This window comes from Canis lupus, chromosome 5 (assembly GCF_003254725.2).
Source record: "Canis lupus dingo isolate Sandy chromosome 5, ASM325472v2, whole genome shotgun sequence".
In the NCBI taxonomy this organism is placed as follows: domain Eukaryota; kingdom Metazoa; phylum Chordata; class Mammalia; order Carnivora; family Canidae; genus Canis; species Canis lupus.
The window spans coordinates 34,256,911-34,274,077 of NC_064247.1; the positions used below are offsets into that span (position 1 = coordinate 34,256,911).

The 17,167-nt window shown below is 49.1% G+C and overlaps 1 protein-coding gene across 3 annotated transcripts in view; it reads left to right on the forward strand.

The window, feature by feature from the left end:
* The window catches only part of USP43 (ubiquitin specific peptidase 43), a 50,329-nt gene that overhangs the window by 12,437 nt on the left and 20,725 nt on the right, over positions 1–17,167 (forward strand). For all 3 annotated transcript variants that reach the window (XM_049110213.1, XM_049110211.1, XM_049110212.1), the window contains exons 3-7: positions 2,428–2,531; positions 10,429–10,521; positions 12,189–12,324; positions 14,728–14,863; positions 16,157–16,292. In XM_049110213.1, the coding sequence (XP_048966170.1) occupies positions 2,428–2,531; positions 10,429–10,521; positions 12,189–12,324; positions 14,728–14,863; positions 16,157–16,292 (605 nt within the window). The remainder of the gene's footprint in view (positions 1–2,427; positions 2,532–10,428; positions 10,522–12,188; positions 12,325–14,727; positions 14,864–16,156; positions 16,293–17,167) is intronic.

Genomic DNA, 17,167 nt, shown 5'->3' on the forward strand with positions numbered 1-17,167 from the left:
CTCCTAGTCCACGCTCTGCAAATGACCCTGCTGCCTCTGAGACCAGCCTCACTCCACATTTTCTCCTTCTGTACCCCCTTCCGGGTGACCCTGCCTCTCCGCCTGCCCCCACCCCCACCTCTCCGAGCCACGTTACCACCTTGATGCAGAAGCACCTGTATCTTTGTGAGGTCTTTGGCTGCAAGTGAACAGCAACCAGTTGCAGCTGACTTGTAAGGGGATCAGAGGGGAGACGAGAACCCAGCTTGGACCCAGAGAGAATCAGACAGCTCTGGATGCGCCTGTCACAGTGGCAGAAGCTGCTGGGCTCTGGCCCAGGCACCCTGCTGCAATCACTGTTTCAGGCTTTGGTCACTCTGCTCACGATTCACATGCAGGGCAGGAACATGTCATCCAGCTTGCTTGGGTCACGAGCCTGTCCCTTGCTAAGGGTGGGTGGGACATCTAATTAAAGAGCCCTACCTCTCTGTGGACTGGGCTCAGTGTCCCAGAAGGGGCACCAGGACTAAGGACCCGGGCTCAGTGTCCCAGAAAGGGCATCCGCCCTCCGCAGCCACAAATCACCCAGCGTGATCTCTGCATCCAGGGTTCATCCCCTTCCAGCTCCCCATCACCTTACACAGTGTGCCCTTCCCTGACCCACTTCTCCCTTCCAGTTTCCCTCATCCGCTGATGGAACAGGCATTCTCCAGCCACCAGATGGGAGCTTCAGGTTGCTCCCACCTGTCTTCTCCCCTTTTCTTTGTCTGCTGCCCCACCAAGTGCTCAGGTATGAGCTGTGGACACAGGGCATCTTGAGTCCATCTCTCTTTTTCTTTCTTTTTTTTTTTTTTTTAAAGGTTTTATTTATTTGAGAGAGGGAGTGAGTGAGAGAGAGCACGAGGAGGGGCAGGGAGAGGGAGAAGCAGACTCCCCGCTGAGCAGGGAGCCCAACACGGGGCCCCATCCAGGCACCCTAAGATCATGACCCGACTGGAAGGCAGACGCTTCACCCACTGAGCCACCCAAGCGCCCCCCTCCTTTTCGTTTTTGTAGCTCCTGCTCCAGTTTGCCCCGTTGTACCCCAGGCCTCCTGATCTGTGTCCTTAACTCCAGATGGATCCTGGAGGCTATTTCTTTTCTTTTTCTTTTTTTTTAAATTTTTTTAATTGGAGTTCAATTTGCCAACATATAGCATAACACCCAGTGCTCATCCCATCAAGTGCCTCCCTCAGTGCCCGTCACCCAGTCACCCCAACCCCCTGCCCACTTCCCTTTCCACTACCCCTTCTTCATTTCCCAGAGTTAGGTGTCTCTGGAGGCTATTTCTTAATCTTGCTTCTGGGCTGTTTACTGAACTGAGTAGTCTCCTTAAGGACATTGAAGGCCCCACTCAGCGCGGCAACCAGACTCGCCCAGCAGCCCTATCTACCACTACCCTTCTTACCTCCCCTGTGCTGGTCAAATTGAGCTTCGCAAAGCCATGGGGGCAAATAAGAATGTTCTGTTATGAGCATTTGCCCTAATATTTTATAACGGAAAATTTCATGCATGTGGAAACATTGAATTAATTATACAGAGAACCACCTAGACTCTACATTTTACTAAAATTGCTTTCTCTTGTATCTGTCCATCTATATACTTATCACTCTCTCCATGTTTTTCCTCCTCTTGCTGTTTCTTGATGCATTTTATTTTATTTTAACATTTTTATTTATTTGAAAAAGAGTGAGCAAGAGAAGGAGCTGGGGAGGAAGGAGAGGAAGAAGCAGGCTCCCTGCAGGGAGCCCGATGCAGGGCTCTATCCCAGGACCCTGAGATCACCATCTGAGTCCCCACTGAGCCACCCAGGCACTCCTCAATGCATTTTGGTGCACGTCACCCCACACACTACACATGCATTCCTTTCTCCCGACTCTTTGAATATTTTAAGCCACCAGTTTGTGGGAATTTGCTAATGTGGGGTGAAGGAGGCTTATTCTCGATTCTAAGGGGTGAAGCCTGGTTTGCCTGGGGCTCCTGTGAAGAGTGGCTCCCGGGGAGATGCAGGTGGGGCGGGTTGGCAGGTGGAAGATGGGAGATGTGGCATGGATGTGTTCGGAGCCAAGGCAGCGTGCCTGGGGGAAGGTACAGGAGGCGTGGACACGCGGGGCCCAGCAGGATAGAGATGCGAATGGGACAGTCAGGGCAGAGGTCACAGCCGAGGTGGCCGAGTAGGGGAGCGTTCCCAGGCTTCACCTCTGCTCCTCAGCACATCCTCTGGGGGAACTGGGGAGGTCTAGAGACTGAAGGGGCTGCGTATTGTGGCAAAGCCAACAGGAGATCCAGGTCCTGCAGAGTCCCGGCCCCAGGAGGGGTGGCGTGGGCCTGGGGGGCCAGGGCTCAGTGGTCCAGAGATGGTGGAGTGACAGGTGCCTCATCTTGCTTTCTCCCCTCATTTCTTTGCAGCTTCAGCCCGAAGCCAACAAAACCCCTGAGAACCTCCCGTCCCCACCAGCTCAGCTTTCTCTAGGCCAAAGCTTTGTGCAGAGCCACTTTCAAGCACAGTACAGGTAAGAATATAGGTAAGAGTGGGATGTGCTTAGAATGGATTGCCCAGGCTTGTGTGCCGATACCTGGTCTCCCGGTTGCCACGTGGCCCCAGGATTACAAGACAACAGAAGCTCTAGTCCCTTCTCCTTCCCATTACAAACCCCAGTTCACCACTCATTCCAGTCATCCCTGGCCCTCAGTATTTCTTTTCTTTTCTTTTCTTTTCTTTTCTTTTCTTTTCTTTTCTTTTCTTTTCTTTTCTTTTCTTTTCTTTCTTTTTTAAAGATTTTATTTATTTATTCATGAGAGACAGAGAGAGGCAGAGACACAGGAAGAGGGCGAAGCAGGCTCCATGCAGGGAGCCCAATGCAGGACTCCATCCCAGGACCCTGGGATCACGCCCTGAGCCAAAGGCAGACACTCAACCACTGAGTCAGCCAGGTGTCTCTGGCCCTCAGTATTTCTTCTGTCCCTTCTTACTGGTCCCCAGGTCTCCCATCTCCCCTTGGAGGGGGTTCTACAGAGTGGGAATGTGAAGGTGAGGGCTTCACCAGCAGGCAATCATTGAGAAGCTGACGAGATCCTTCCTGTTCCTATAGCCAGAGAGCCTGGCTTGCCAAGTTATTTTGAGTTCAAGATGTCCTAGTAGCAGGGGGGATGTTAAAAAAATAAACATATATAAATATATATACGGTGTTGGACTTCAGAGATGTTCTTTTTGGGATTTTACATCTATGACAGTTCAGAGATTCATATAGGGCAGCCTATTTCCAAGTACTGTGATGGTTCAGTGAAAGCACTGATTGCAGGGAGCGGGTTACAGGGCGAGAAACCTCCCTGGCTTCTTGGAGGAGGTGTGCCTTTTGATGGGCTCTGAAGGATGATTAGGATTCAATGGGGAGGGGAGGAAGCATCTCCAACAAGAGTGGAAAATGCTCAGACGTGGGGATGAGCACAAGAATGAGGGATTTAGGGGAAGCCATTGGCTACAGAGAACTTCCTCTTGGTGACATGCTACCCTTGGTCACTTAGCATATTGGGTGATTAAAAACTCTTCCAAATGAGTCTAGGTTGTATTGTTGTATATGAAGGAGGGCCCATTTCTCTCCTCCGGTGGCACATGCGAGTGAACCTCGGCCTCCTGGCCGCTGCCCTTTTCTAGCCGTGAAAGCTACCTGCAGGGCATCGGTGTCATGTTTATCTGCAGATGCCCGGAGTGGAGGCTGCTTGAAACAAAAATGACAGGAAAAGAAGAAAGGAGAAGGAACATCTAGAAGGAGGGAAACGGGGAGTACAGGCCAGAGTAGGTGAGATTGCAAGGGAGGGGCTCAAGAATTGCCACCGGGTACTGCTCATTGGTGTCTTTGTACGACCACTCCGTTTATTTCTCAGCTCACTCCATTCTCTATACCCACTTCCGTTCTGGTGGATACACACTCTCTTTCTTCCCTTCTTTGAAAAAAAAATTTTTAAAGGTTTATTTATTCATGAGAGAGACACAGAGAGAGGCAGAGACACAGGCAGAGGGAGAAGCAGGCTCCCTGCGGGGAGCCTGATGCGGGACTCGATCCCAGGACCCCGGGGTCACAGCCTGAGCCAGAGGCAGATGCCCAACCACTGAGCCACCTGGGTGCCCCTCTTCTTTCAAATATTTGAGCATCTGCTCCTGTGCTTGGTCCACGGGGTGCAGCTAGGAGCATCACTCCTTGCCCACGCACGAGAAACACCAACCAAATACTTCCCTGTGCTCTCTAGATACTTAATTCTGGATAGGTCCCAGATATTTACTGTTTAATCCTCTACAGGCCACTTCCCTTCTCGAAGATGTGAACAAGGCTGAGCTCACATTCTCCTGGGGGGCGGTGTTTGGTGACACACACGTCAAGGGCAGCTCGCTGGGGTGATAAGACACGGCTCGGGGTGTGGGGAGTGTTAGATAAGGTGGTCTGGGGAGGCTGCTTTTTAGAGGGAGACATTTGAGCTGAGAACCGAGTGACAAGGAGTCAGCTATCTGGGGACAGGGTCATCCAAGCAGAGAAACCTGCAGAGGCAAAGGACCTGGGGTTAGAATAATGTTGGCACATCAAAGGACAGAAAGGCCAAGGTAGCTGCCAGGTAGGGAAGGGGTGGGAGGTACGAATGGAGCGGTGGACAGGGACCTGGTAGGGGCAGGGGTCCTGTCCAGGTGTGGGTTGTTGTCTGAAGGGCAAAGGAAGCCACTGCAAAATTTGAAGCCAGGTGTGGTCTCGTTTTCAATTTCAGAGATGACACTGGTGATTTGCGGGGGTGGGGAGGTAAAGAGAGGCAGGAGCGGTAGCTGCAGCAGCTGAGGGACCGTGGGAGAGTGGTGGCACCTGGGATCTAGTTGTGGCAGGGCAGGCAGTGAGTTTAAGGGTGCCATGTGGAGGCATCAAGGGAAAGCTGAGAATCTAGGGTGACCCCTGTGTGTTTATAGGGTTATGTAGCTGGCAGGTGCTTTGAGGTGTAGGTTACTGGGGTGAAAGAAAAAAACTCCTATTTTCTTTTACACTACTCTCTCCTACCCTGCTTACATACCTGCCCAGGGTCAGGTGTGTGGGCGCTGGGTGCTGCCCCCACACCATGCCAGTCTGCAACTCTCTGCGAGCATCAACCCAGCATCCTCCAGTGTAACTCCATTCCTTTTTAAAAAAATATTCTATTTATACATTTGCTTTTGACAGAGAGAGAGAGTGTGTGAGTGAGAGCACAAGCAGGGGGAGTGGGCAGAGGGAGAGGGAGAAGTAGACTCGCTGAGCAGGGAGCCCCACATGGGGCTCTATCCCAGGACCCTGGATCATGACCTGAGCCCAAGGCAGACGCCTAACCCACTGAGCCACCCACATGTCCCTGTCACTCCATTCTGACACTGTTTACCTGGACACAGCGTCAGGCCCCACAGCTCAGTCGCACCAGACTGCTCCCCCACCACACACCCCTCCCTCAAGTCCCACACCGACACCTGTGCCTCTCACCGACACCTGTGCCTCCCACTGGCGGGCTACAGACCTGAGGGTCCCACCGGGCCCTCCACAGCTTCCACAGTTGCTAGAGCTGCTCGCAGAACGCAGGAAAGCCCTTTGCTAGAGGAGCTGTTGGTTATAAAAGGCAGCAGCTCAGAACAGCGGGGTGGGACCCATGGGCTGGGCCAGTGCGTCGGAGGGGCGCAGGGCTCCCGCACCTCCCTGGGCGCCCTGCCTTCTCTCCCTGCCAGGCTCCCCGGGCGCCCCGCGCCCCACTTTCTCGCCCCGCCCTCTCCCTCGGGCACCCTGTCCCCTCTTTGGGCATCCCACCTTCTTTCCCCAGGTGCTCCCCCCCAGGCGCCCAGCTCCCTCTCAGGGCACCCCGCCTTCTCTCCCCACCCTTTCTGGGTGCCCCGCCCTCTCCCCCTACCCTCTCTCTAGGTGCCCCGCCCTCCCCACCTTGTCTTGGGGCGCCCCGCCCCACTGCGTTCCCCGCCCCCTCTCCGGGCGCCCCGCCCTCCCAGCCACTCCCCCTGTTCCCGCCTGGAAGCTCCCCAGACCCCTCCTGCTAGGGCTTCCTGTAGCTCTCCTTGCCTACCCCGATTGATTGAGTCATTGACCCTTCACCTCTGGTACCCTTTCCTCCCCTGAAAGTCCCAACGCTCTTAACCCCGGGTTGGCTCCCCTGGCAACCAGCCCCCATCCTTGGTTATCTGGGGGCTGTTCCAAAAATCACCTGCTTAACATAACTCTCCGTGATGTGCCTGGGGCTTCTATGGATAACAAAAGATGGACCTTTTGCCTCCTGGCGCTCCTTCCTTAGGTAATTCCAAGGGTTTTCGGAGCTCAGCGCCAGGAATTAGGGCAAAGACCAAATATATCTATTTCTTACTATAACATCACAACATCACACAGTCTCTGACCGGTGTGGGGCGAGTCAGGGGAGGAGGACTCCTGAGGAAGTGACATTTACCCCGATCAGATATTAGGGACTGCAAGTATCCTTTGGGTAGATTACTGTGGGATGATGAGTAACAAGCAAGGTGTTCAAGCTTAAAAGAACCAGTGACCGCTAAAAATACCTACTTTGTTCCACGTGGTCTGCGGTAAAGAAAAAATAGACATGACTGTCCAGGTGAGGGCTTTTGAGCTGTGGGAAGTGATTTTCCGGGGGTAGCCCATGGGGCCAGCTCCCAGCCGGTGCCGCTGAGTGGTGGCGCCTGTGGCTCTGCGGACTCTTCAGCCTCCCTCTTCACTGGGGAGGCCTTGCCATGATGGCAAAGTCGCCATGGTATCAGCCCTTCTTCTTCTTCTTCTTTTTTTTTTTTTTTTAAGATTTTAATTTATTCATGAGAGAGGCAGAGGGAGAAGCAGGCTCCCTGTGGGACTTGATCCCAGGACCCTGGGATCACACCCTGAGCCACACAGACATCCCTGCTATCAGCCCTTCTTTATGAAATTGCAAGCTGGAGGATTTATTATGAATTAATTCAGAGATCCTTCTTCACCGAGTATCTCCCTCCTCCCCTCCTTTTTAAGGTGTTGGGTTTTTGACGTTGGCTGGAGGGGAGAAGGAGGAATAGGATCTGAGTGCCTGAGGTGATGGATTAGGGGAGAGATAATTGGTTATTCCATATGTTATTATCAAAACATCTGAGTTTACTAACCAAGGATTGTTGCTATGTTGGAGTTTTGGCTACGAGAGGGAGTGCATGCATGTGTGTGTTTGCATTTCTTTGTCACTCGTGGCTTTTATTCACAGAAAGTCTGATCTGGTCCCCATTAGGCGGCAATCCCTGTTAGGCTTTCTCAGAGCAGGTCCTGCAGGGGTGACATCTGACCTGTGTGTTGTCAGAAGCACCCCTGCCGGCATAGACATCCCCAGTCCGGGTAGCAGATGGTGCTGGGCGGGTCTGAGGGGTAGGATGTGTGTGCAGCTGCCTCAGGGAGAGGTCGGAGTGCTGAAACTTGCATCGCCAAGACCCAGGGGCTGGTTTCTGGGCATTTCTATCTGGCGAGAAGCAAAGAGCAGCTCTGAGTCTCAGGGGCGGCTGGCAAGGTTGTTTTTTCTTTTAAATATTTATTTATTCATGAGAGACACAGAGAGAGGCAGAGACACAGGCAGAGGGAGAAGCAGGCTCCCTGCAGGGAGCCCAATGTGGGACTCGATCCCAGGACCCCAGATCACGACTTGAACCGAAGGCAGGCGCTAAACCACTGAGCCACCCGGGTGCCCAAGGTTGGTTTCTGTATCAGAAGCAATTTGACCACTCTGGACTGCTGAAGGGAGATGGGCAGGGGTAAAGAAGGTCCTGGGGCAGTTCCCCCCATGACAGCTTGGGGGACTATAGGACAGAAGGACGTGGGGGATGGCCGAAGCCTGGTAACATCCAGAGTCTTCTCTCTCCCTCACTTGCTGGTCCCACTCATGTTGTCCTCGTTGCTCATCTTTGAAAAACATTGCTCATTTCACACCCTTTCTGTAGTTTGTTTATTACGAAGACCATATGTTCCCTTCATTCTTTACATGTAAAATTAGACCATTCCATGTGTGGTTTTTTTTTTTTTTTTTTTTTTTTTTTTTACCAACTACACATCTCTTGCTCCTTACGGAGATTCGCGGCTCATTATAAAGACAGACTCTATCTCTGTTTAATATGGTGCAAGCCTGCAAGAAGAATGCAGCCTCGCTTAGCTTTAGTAGGCTTTAAATGCAGATAAATCAAAGAAAAAATCATTCCTTTTCATTTTTAAAAAATATTTTATTTATTTATTCACAAGAGGCACAGAGAGAGAGGCAGAGACACAGGCAGAGGGAGAAGCAGGCTCCCTGCAGGGAGCCCGCTGTGGAACTTGGTCCCAGGACCCCGGGGTCAGGCCCTGAGCCGAAGGCAGACACTCAACCACTGAGGCACCCAGGCGCCCCTGATACACAGTTTTTACCAAAACATCACCATGCTTTTCCCAAGGAGGCAGCAAATTATTGGACTAAATACTCGGGTCTGTTTTCTGAAGCCATGGATGGCAGGCTGTTAACTCGTACCCCGGAGAGCCGACCTGCTCTGGGAGCCCATTTAGGATCGCTTTGGACAGCACCCTGAAGGCCTCAGGGTTTCTTGTTTGTCTCTGGTTTTCCCCCATTGAGTCTGCTCAGTGGGAAACTGGGAACCACTCCAGCTGGACTCCCCACAGAGACTCAAAACCTGGTTGTGACACCCGCTCTGTTGTTCCGGGCTGACTAGTGCAGGAACAGGGCTGTCAGCTGGGTGGTGGGCCCTGACCTCAAGGAGGAAGGCAGTGTGGATTTCAGGATGCATCCATGATATTGGGAAATCCCTTTTGTCCTGGAAGAATATAGTACGGCATCCAAGTAAGGAAATAAAATGGGGGTGCCCATGTGGAATAGAAAAACTACTTTTAGAGACAACATGCTCTTAAGTAAGGGAGTGTTAAGTTTGAAAGTTTAAAGTGTGTGGTCCATTCAGAAACCATTGATGCCTCATTTGCGTGTACTAAAGATTACGGGATCGGTGATGAGCGTAGGCTCTGGAACCTGAGCCTCCCTTTGCCACTTCCGAGCTGTGTGTCCTTGGGAAAGTTGCTTAACCTCTCTGTGCTTCAGTCGCCTCGTCTGCAAAAAGGGGGATGATACTGGTGGTTACCAGTAGTAGGAGGGTTAATAGAGCCACGATGGTTAGAACAACGCCCACTTCATAGTCAACGCTGTGTCCACATCAGCTATTTTGCTATTAGCTGCTTTTCTTGAGCTGGTACAACGAGCAGGGTGGACTCCGTCAGTGGTTCTGCATCCTGGATGGACATCCTGACAGCTGGGCCTCTCCCTGTCTCCCTCTCCCCTTGGAAACAGAATCTATGGGAGGAGGGCTGAGACATCTGTGTGCTTAGAAAAGCTTCCCTTGTGATTCTGGAGCAGAGTGAGGCTGAGAACCAAGGGAACACTTGGTCCTAAGATGCCTTCCGACTTGCACATTGGCTTTCTGTTTCCATCTCCAGGTGTGTTAGCTTCCCTTCCCATGCTCAGTGCACTGACATGTGTGATTAAACCTTCTTTTAAAAAAATTGGGGTGAGGGCACTTTGGTGGCTCAGCGGTTGAGCGTCTGCCTTCGGCTCAGGGCATGATTCTAGGGTCCTGGGATCAAGTCCCGCATCGGGCTCTCTGCTCAGCAGAGAGCCTGCTTCCCCCTCTGCCTGTGTCTGCAGCGTCCCTCGCTTGTGCATGCTCTCCTTCTCTCTCCTTCTCTCTTTCTTTTTCAAATAAATAAAATCTTTGTTAAAAAAATTGAGGTAGAAGTCACATAACGTAAAACTAACCATTTTAAAGTGTACAGTTTGGGGGCAGGTACATGACCATGTTGGGCAGCCACCGCCTCTGTCTAGTTCCTATTTCATCACCCAAAGGAGAACCTGAGACCCTCCCCTGCACCTGGCACCCCCAATCTGCTTTCCATGTCTGTGGCTCTATGTATTCTGGATTTAGCTGTCTATCCACTGATGAATGTTTGGGTTGTGCCCACCCTTGGTCTTGGCAAAAGTACTGCTATGAACGTCAGTGTGCACGTACTTGTGTCAATACCTGTCTTCATCTCCTTTTGGGTATGTGTCTGGGAGGGGAATTGCTGGATCCCATGGCAATTCTTTTTTTTCTTTTTTTAAGATTTTATTTATTTATTCATGAGAGACACACAGAGAGAGAGGCAGAGACACAGGCAGAGGGAGAAGCAGGCTCCCCACAGGGAGCCTGATGCAGGACTCAATCCCAGGACCCCGGGATCACGACCTGAGCCTAAGGCAGGCACTCAACCGCTGAGCCCCCCGAGCGTCCCTCACATGGCAATTCTATGTTTGGCTTTTTGAGGATCTGCCTAACTGTTTGAGTGCAATTCAGCTTGAAATTCTTTTTTTTTGTCCTCACAGATCTTCCTTGACCTGTCCCCACTGCCTGAAGCAGAGCAACACCTTTGACCCCTTCCTCTGCGTGTCCCTACCAATCCCCTTGCGCCAGACGAGGTACGTGAGTGTCCTGCGTGGTGAAGTTGACACCTGCCCATTAGTCCTTCCTGGGGTCCCTCTGGCCTCGTACCTGCAGTGCTGTCAGTTGCGCGTCTCGGCCAGCATTTCTGTACAAACAAGCCTTGGAAAGCTGGCAATGTCTGCCGATTGAATGTGACAAAGTGAAAGGTCACCGCGTCCCCTCTTTAGCTGAGGAAGGAAGTATCCACGGTGCCTCTGTTGGCACCATCTCCGGGCTTACGTCTCTGGCCGACTCAGAAGCTAGCACCAGCTTCTCGGCTTCTCGACACCTCTCAGCAGACTAGGGGCCAATCTGAAAAAAATCTGTCACCACCTGCTTTTCCCCTGCTTTGTTTCCAGATCCTTTTGGCTATCTCTGAATCAGCGGGGAAACTGTTTCTTTAAGGACCAAGGGGAAAAGGGGAGGGGCTGTCAAAGGAGAAGAGGAAAGCAGGAAAGAGCAGGGTAGGGTCGAGGTAAGAGGTAAGAGGTGTGGCGGGCTCGGCTTTATGGCCCTTTTTGTTTTTGGGGTTTTTTTTTTAAAGATGTTATTTATTTATTTATGAGAGACACAGAGAGAGAGGCAGAGACACAGGCAGAGGGAGAAGCAGGTTCCATGCAGGGAGCTTGATGTGGGACTCGATCCCAGGATCCCGGGATCTCATGCCCTGAGCTGAAGGCAGCTGTTCAACCACTGAGCCACCCAGGTGTCCCATCGGCTTTATGGCCCTTAAGGCACCTGGCCAATGTCCATGTCACTGAAGTCTGGGGGTCCTATGCTGGTGCTGAGACAGTGGCATTTCTTCCTCCACCTCCGAAAATACCATCTCTCTTGCCCTCCACCCCGTTGACAGTGCCCTGTCCTTAGGATGCACCTGCGGAGATAAAGCTTCCCAGAGTCATTCCCAGCAACTGAATCCTCATTTCTGCTCTGGGTTCCTGAGCTGCTCATCCTCTGTTTGGCACGGCTGCACACGGGCTGGTCCTTCCTTCAGCGACATGACCAGGGGATGCCTTCTGACGGACGTAGCATAGCACAGTGTTTGGGATCGCTGACTTTAGGGCTAGTCTGCTATGGAGTTCAAGTCCCAGCTCTGCCAGCAGGCTGTGAGAATCCGACAGTTATTGCAGGAAGGAGCCGGAGGAGTGGGCCCCAGTGTGTGTGTGGGCACAATAGGCAGTACGACTAGAGATTCTAGAGAGTGTCCAAGGGAAAAGCGGGCGGCGGGTGGCAGGAGGGGCGGGGAGGAGGGGAGTGCTGTGCAGAAGGGCAAGTATCCTATTACCAAGGGGAATTTCAATAAGGGGGTGGGGGGCATCAGTAGTGTCAAACTGTAGTGGAAGAGGCTTGACTGTTTTACATCTCAAATTGCAGTTTGTTTTTGCCTAATGTGACCTATTTAACAAACAGAAGCTTGAGATTGCAGGTCTGTACTGTGATTTTTAATCAAGTACCTTTTGTTTTTAACTAGCTAGAAAGTTATAGGGAGCAGAGACTCTGGGAGAGTTGGCTCTCCGTTTCCACCTGGTGACAGCGTACCTAAAGTACAGTGACCCTACCAGAAAGCAGAGAACCTGCCTAAGTGTTGGACATGACCCAATGGTAATGGGGTTGGCAGTTCATGTCCACCCTTTAAGGATATGGACACCTTCCTGTTTTCCAGATTCTTGAGCGTCACCTTGGTCTTCCCCTCCAAGAGCCAGCGGTTCCTGCGGGTTGGCCTGGCCGTGCCAATCCTCAGCACAGTGGCAGCCCTGAGGAAGATGGTTTCAGAGGAAGGCGACATCCCTGCAGATGAGGTGTGATGCAATCGCACAGGGGCCAGGCTAGCAGTCTGGGGCCATTTAGACTAATTTCTGGTTCCCTGAGGTGACTCCCTGGTGACTCATGAGTTTCCGTTCAATCGGCCGCCCCTGGTGCCTTGATGACTGAGCCTTGAGCTCTCCCTGCATTTGCACAGAGTTACCAGAAAAGGGCAAAGACAGTGCTGATGATCACGATCTTAGTAATTCCAATGACAGCAATGCCCAGTAGTGCTTCTCAAGTGCTGGGCGCTTTGTATTGCGACCCTTGTATTCACAGCCAATGCGGCCCTGGTGACCACCTTGTGGAGTTGATACGGTTATCCTTGTTTGATCCATGAGCAAAGAGGAGGCACGGAGGGGTTAAGTGACCCAGGGCCACACAGCTAGGCAGCGCTGACACAGGGTTTGATGCAGATGGTTTGATTCCAAAGCCTGGAATGCTGCTGTATAGTTTCACTCCTGAGATTATAAACCAGGATGCCGAAGGGGCCGTAAATAAAACATGAGGAGCTACTGAGGATGCGTAACACCTCAGTGCCGGAGTCTTGGTAAAGAGGCTGGATCTGCAATGACTTTGGAGGCAGAACTCGTAACGGGGGACCCCGTGCACAGGCCATGTGGGGGTGACGGTGGTCGACAGCCAGGTGGTGTCATGGGAAGGGTTTAGAATAGGGCTTTTCTATTTTGTGACCTTGGGCAAAGTAAGCAATTGGTCCCCTGTGTCTTTAACTAGGAAATGCAAATTTTACACCTCCCCAATGACCTCATGTCATATTTTTTTTCAAATTAAAAAAACTTTTTTGTAGCCTTTCTGTTAAGGAAAGACATGCACCCAGTAAGAGGTACACACCTTGAGGTTATAGCTTGTTGAATTTTTACACATGCATCCATCCAGGTAACCGCCACGGTCACTCAGTCTGTGGGCTCCTTCCTGCCCCTCACCCCCAATCAATGCCTCTGATTTTATCCCCAAATTTAGGAGGATCTCAAGTCAGGGGGAAAAGTGTATATCTTACTCAGTGAACTCAAAGTGTTCTTTGGGGGTATATTGAGAGAGAGAAAGAGAGAGAGAGAGAATGGGACAGTGGGTGAGTCTTGAGAAAAGAATTAGCAGTAAAAAAAAAAACAATACCAAAAGGCAGATGTGACATAGAGTTTGAATAATTATGAGTAAAGGAATTGTCAGGAATTTAAGAAGTATGATGTGTTTGTTTGTTCAGGGAGGTAGGAGTCATTTGGCCTTTGGGTTGGAGTTTGAAAATCTGTTTTGATATTTTAACTGGCAGGGTTATTCCACTTACGTTACCTACACTCATGAATATATTTGGATTTATTTATATCCTCTTATTTTATACTTTCTGTTTGCCCTGCTTTTTCTTTGTTTCCTTTTCCTCTCCTTTGCTGCTTTTCTGTCAAGCAATTTTTGTTCCATCTCTTCAGGCTTGGGATGTATATGTATTCTATTTCTATGCTTATTTGGTGGTTATCCTTAAAATGCCAACATGTAGAATTAGCAAGGTCGTGTTTTAATTTTCCCAAACAATGCAAGGATCGTGGTGTGTTTTAATCTCCCTCCAACCTTTTTGGTTATTGTTGTGGATGGATATGATTGTCCAGAGTTTTAATCCCTCCTCCCTGGTTGTATTACTTATACTAGTTGTTATTATTATGGATTTATAGAGTCAGTGCATTATTTACATTTACCAATGTTTACCATTTTCTTCGGCTTGTCATTTCTTCTTACAACTCTAGTTTTTTTGGGTTTTTTTTGGATTCAGTTTGTTTGTTTTAACCCTGAAATTTATGTCTTACCAGAGAATTTCCCAGCCAATGTGCCTTGAATGGCTTAGGTTTGTTGACATGTTGGTTTGCTCAGCCCTTGAGGTGACAGGACCCTCAAGGCGGTCACCCCTCTGCTCTGTTATGTGAGCAATCGCTGCTGCTTGGCTGAGTGTGTTCCATAAATATATGTTCCCTGGATGCCATGATGTAAGAAAAGTTGGCAAAGGCTATTTAGTTCTTTCAGTAGCGATCCGTTAATGGTCAACAGTTTTAATCTGAAGAGAGCTTTATTTTATTCCTAGGGATCACATGATAGTTTAGCTGGGTATAAACTTGAGGTTCCCCCCCCCCCCAATTGTCTTCCCCCATCCCTTCTCTTTAGCAGTTTGAGATCCTGTTGTTTCCATTGAGATGTCTGTGGTCAATGTAATTGTTATACTTCCTCTGTTTTATCATGAATAATAAGCAGCATTTCTCACTTTTATCATGAATGATAAACAGCATTTCTTACTTAGAAGGGAGGAAAAGGGTAAAAGAGACCATCAGTCACTTTTAGATTTCTTGCTTAAGTCCCCTTAGAGAAATCCAGAGGGAAAATGATCCTCCTCATTCCAGGTGATCTTGGTTGAACTGTGTCCCAATGGATTCCAGCGGTCGTTCTTTGATGAAGAGGACCTGAATACCATCTCAGAGGGAGATAATGTGTACGCCTTCCATGCTCCTCCACCCCCTGGTCAGGAGACACTCTCAGGTACAGTAGTGCGTTGCATAATTTTATGGATATTATGAGTCATACGTTTGAGCGGGTACTCCTTGCATGCTAAGGCATAAGATGTATTTAATTTTAGTACTTGGACCTGTCAGGCTGTTTTTCCCTGATGTTTGCTGTATAGATGGTTGATAAAAATTAGTCAGTCAGGGGTTCTCAAAACCATGGTGAATATCAGACTCATGTGGAAAGCTTGTTAAGGCTAAGTTCTGGGTCCTCCACACTGAGTTTCTGGTTCAGTTTCTGGTCTGGGGTGGGACCCGAGAATTACCATGTCTAACAAGTTCTCAGGCGATGCTGCTGCTGCTCTTGAGACCACAGTTGAGAATGAGAATCATGATTCAGAATAGGTCCTGGGGTGATCTTTGTCTTTAGGACTCTTGTAGTTCAAAGTCTGTGCTCGAAATCAAATGTTTACAGATTGGAGCAGTAGATGGCCAAAGAGGTTATTAAATGACTGTTGTTAACCATCCCACTCCCTGAACTTTGGACTGACCAAGAAGTCAGTATCTGATGGTCTTTGATTGCAGTTCAGTATATATTCTGGCCCAATCAGCTGGTCAAGAAGGCTGGTATTTGGAGGATTGGTCTGCCAGTGTTGCCATAGAGCTCAGGTGAATCCTGTGCCCTGGTCCCTATCCTCAGCCAACCTCGGTGGCAGGTGGTGGGAGCCAGGGATCTGTGGTTGCTCTGAGTCAACAAGGAACCCCTGGGCAGGGCATTGACTGGCCCTGATTATATAATTCAATGAAAAGACCCTCATTTCAGGTTCAATCAAAGGAGACACACCTGTGCTTCAAAAGTCTGATTTTTCAGGATGATCAGAAATTGAGGATAGTTTAATTCTTCCTCCTCCTCAAGGGTAGAGGTTCTTACCTTCCCTCTGTGTTTCTTTTGTTGGCTGAGGAAACCAGAGCCAACTCGTGGCTCTCTGATTCAGGCATAAAAGCAACCAAAATCATTTTGGTGTATTTTTCAGATTTTTTTTTTTTTTTAATTTTTCAGATTGACTTTGGGAAGTGTTCATTAAAATCCCTGCCTACGTTTTAACATTACTGGCTGAACACAATGGCAAATTCGCTACCACATATGTGATCTTCCTTTACCACATACCCGATGGCACAAGTGCCACGGATCTTGATATCTCTTTCCTTAGAGTGCTTTAGTGTCTCCCAATGGTGGTTAATAGATGCTCAAGGAGAAGAGGGGCTAGAGAGACCAGGCTGTGCCCCCAGCAAATTCTTTAAGAATATGAACATAATTCTCTCTCTTTAGCTCATCCATGTGGTTTGTCGGTGTCCCCACGTTTGGCAGCCCGTGAAGGGCAGCGAGTACCCCTGTCTGTCCCCAGCAAGAATAAGGTGCTAATCCTCATCTGTAACTTGGTGGGGTCAGGGCAACAGGCCAGCAGGTATGTATAACTTCATCTTCCTTTTACATGATGTGTGGACATGTGTAGACTCAGACTTGGAATTCTATCTAGAATAATTCTAATTTGATAAAAGCAAGCATGCATTCTCAAGGTTAATCAATTAGGATTTAGGGTACTTTCTGACCAAAAGGTTCATCAATAGCTGCCTTAAACAGATGGCAAATGTCGCCCCTTAGCAATTAAACCTCAGAGACTTTCCTGTTGATTTCAGGAACAATTATTACGACTTTCACCACTGTCGTTTTATATTGTGTTGTAAGGCCTGGTCAGGGGAGGAAGACAAGGGGAAAAACTGGCCATAAGAAAAGAAGAGATAAAATGACCACTGTCTGCAGATTATATCGTGGCCTGTCCAGGGGGCCAAGAACTGGGAAGTGATCAGAAGTTGTGGAAGGGTTTGGGTGTGGTTACATAACAAATAGGCAAAACCAGATCATTTTTGTAACCAGTTCAAATTAAACGCTTGAAAGCTATAACTCCAACCTAAAGTGTCTATACTGATTGATAAAATGTTTGTAAAATTCATCTGGAATTATAAACTCATAAGGATAGAAAATATTGGGGAAAGGAGGAAGGAAGAGGGGTTGCTTTATTAAACTAGAATAAAGTCTCAATTATTAAAAATATGACATAGGCTATATAAATAGCAATAGTTTTTGAAGCCAAAAAAATTGTAATATCTGTGGAAAAAAAATTTTTTTTCCATTTGAATCAGTGTAACAGGATAGGCTGAAGTATATTTGAGTGTTATATGATAAAAATGGTACATTTCATATTATTTAAGAGTGAATAAATTATTTAGTATATAAGGGTAGGGCAAATTGATTTCTTTCTTTTTATTTTTTATGATCAAT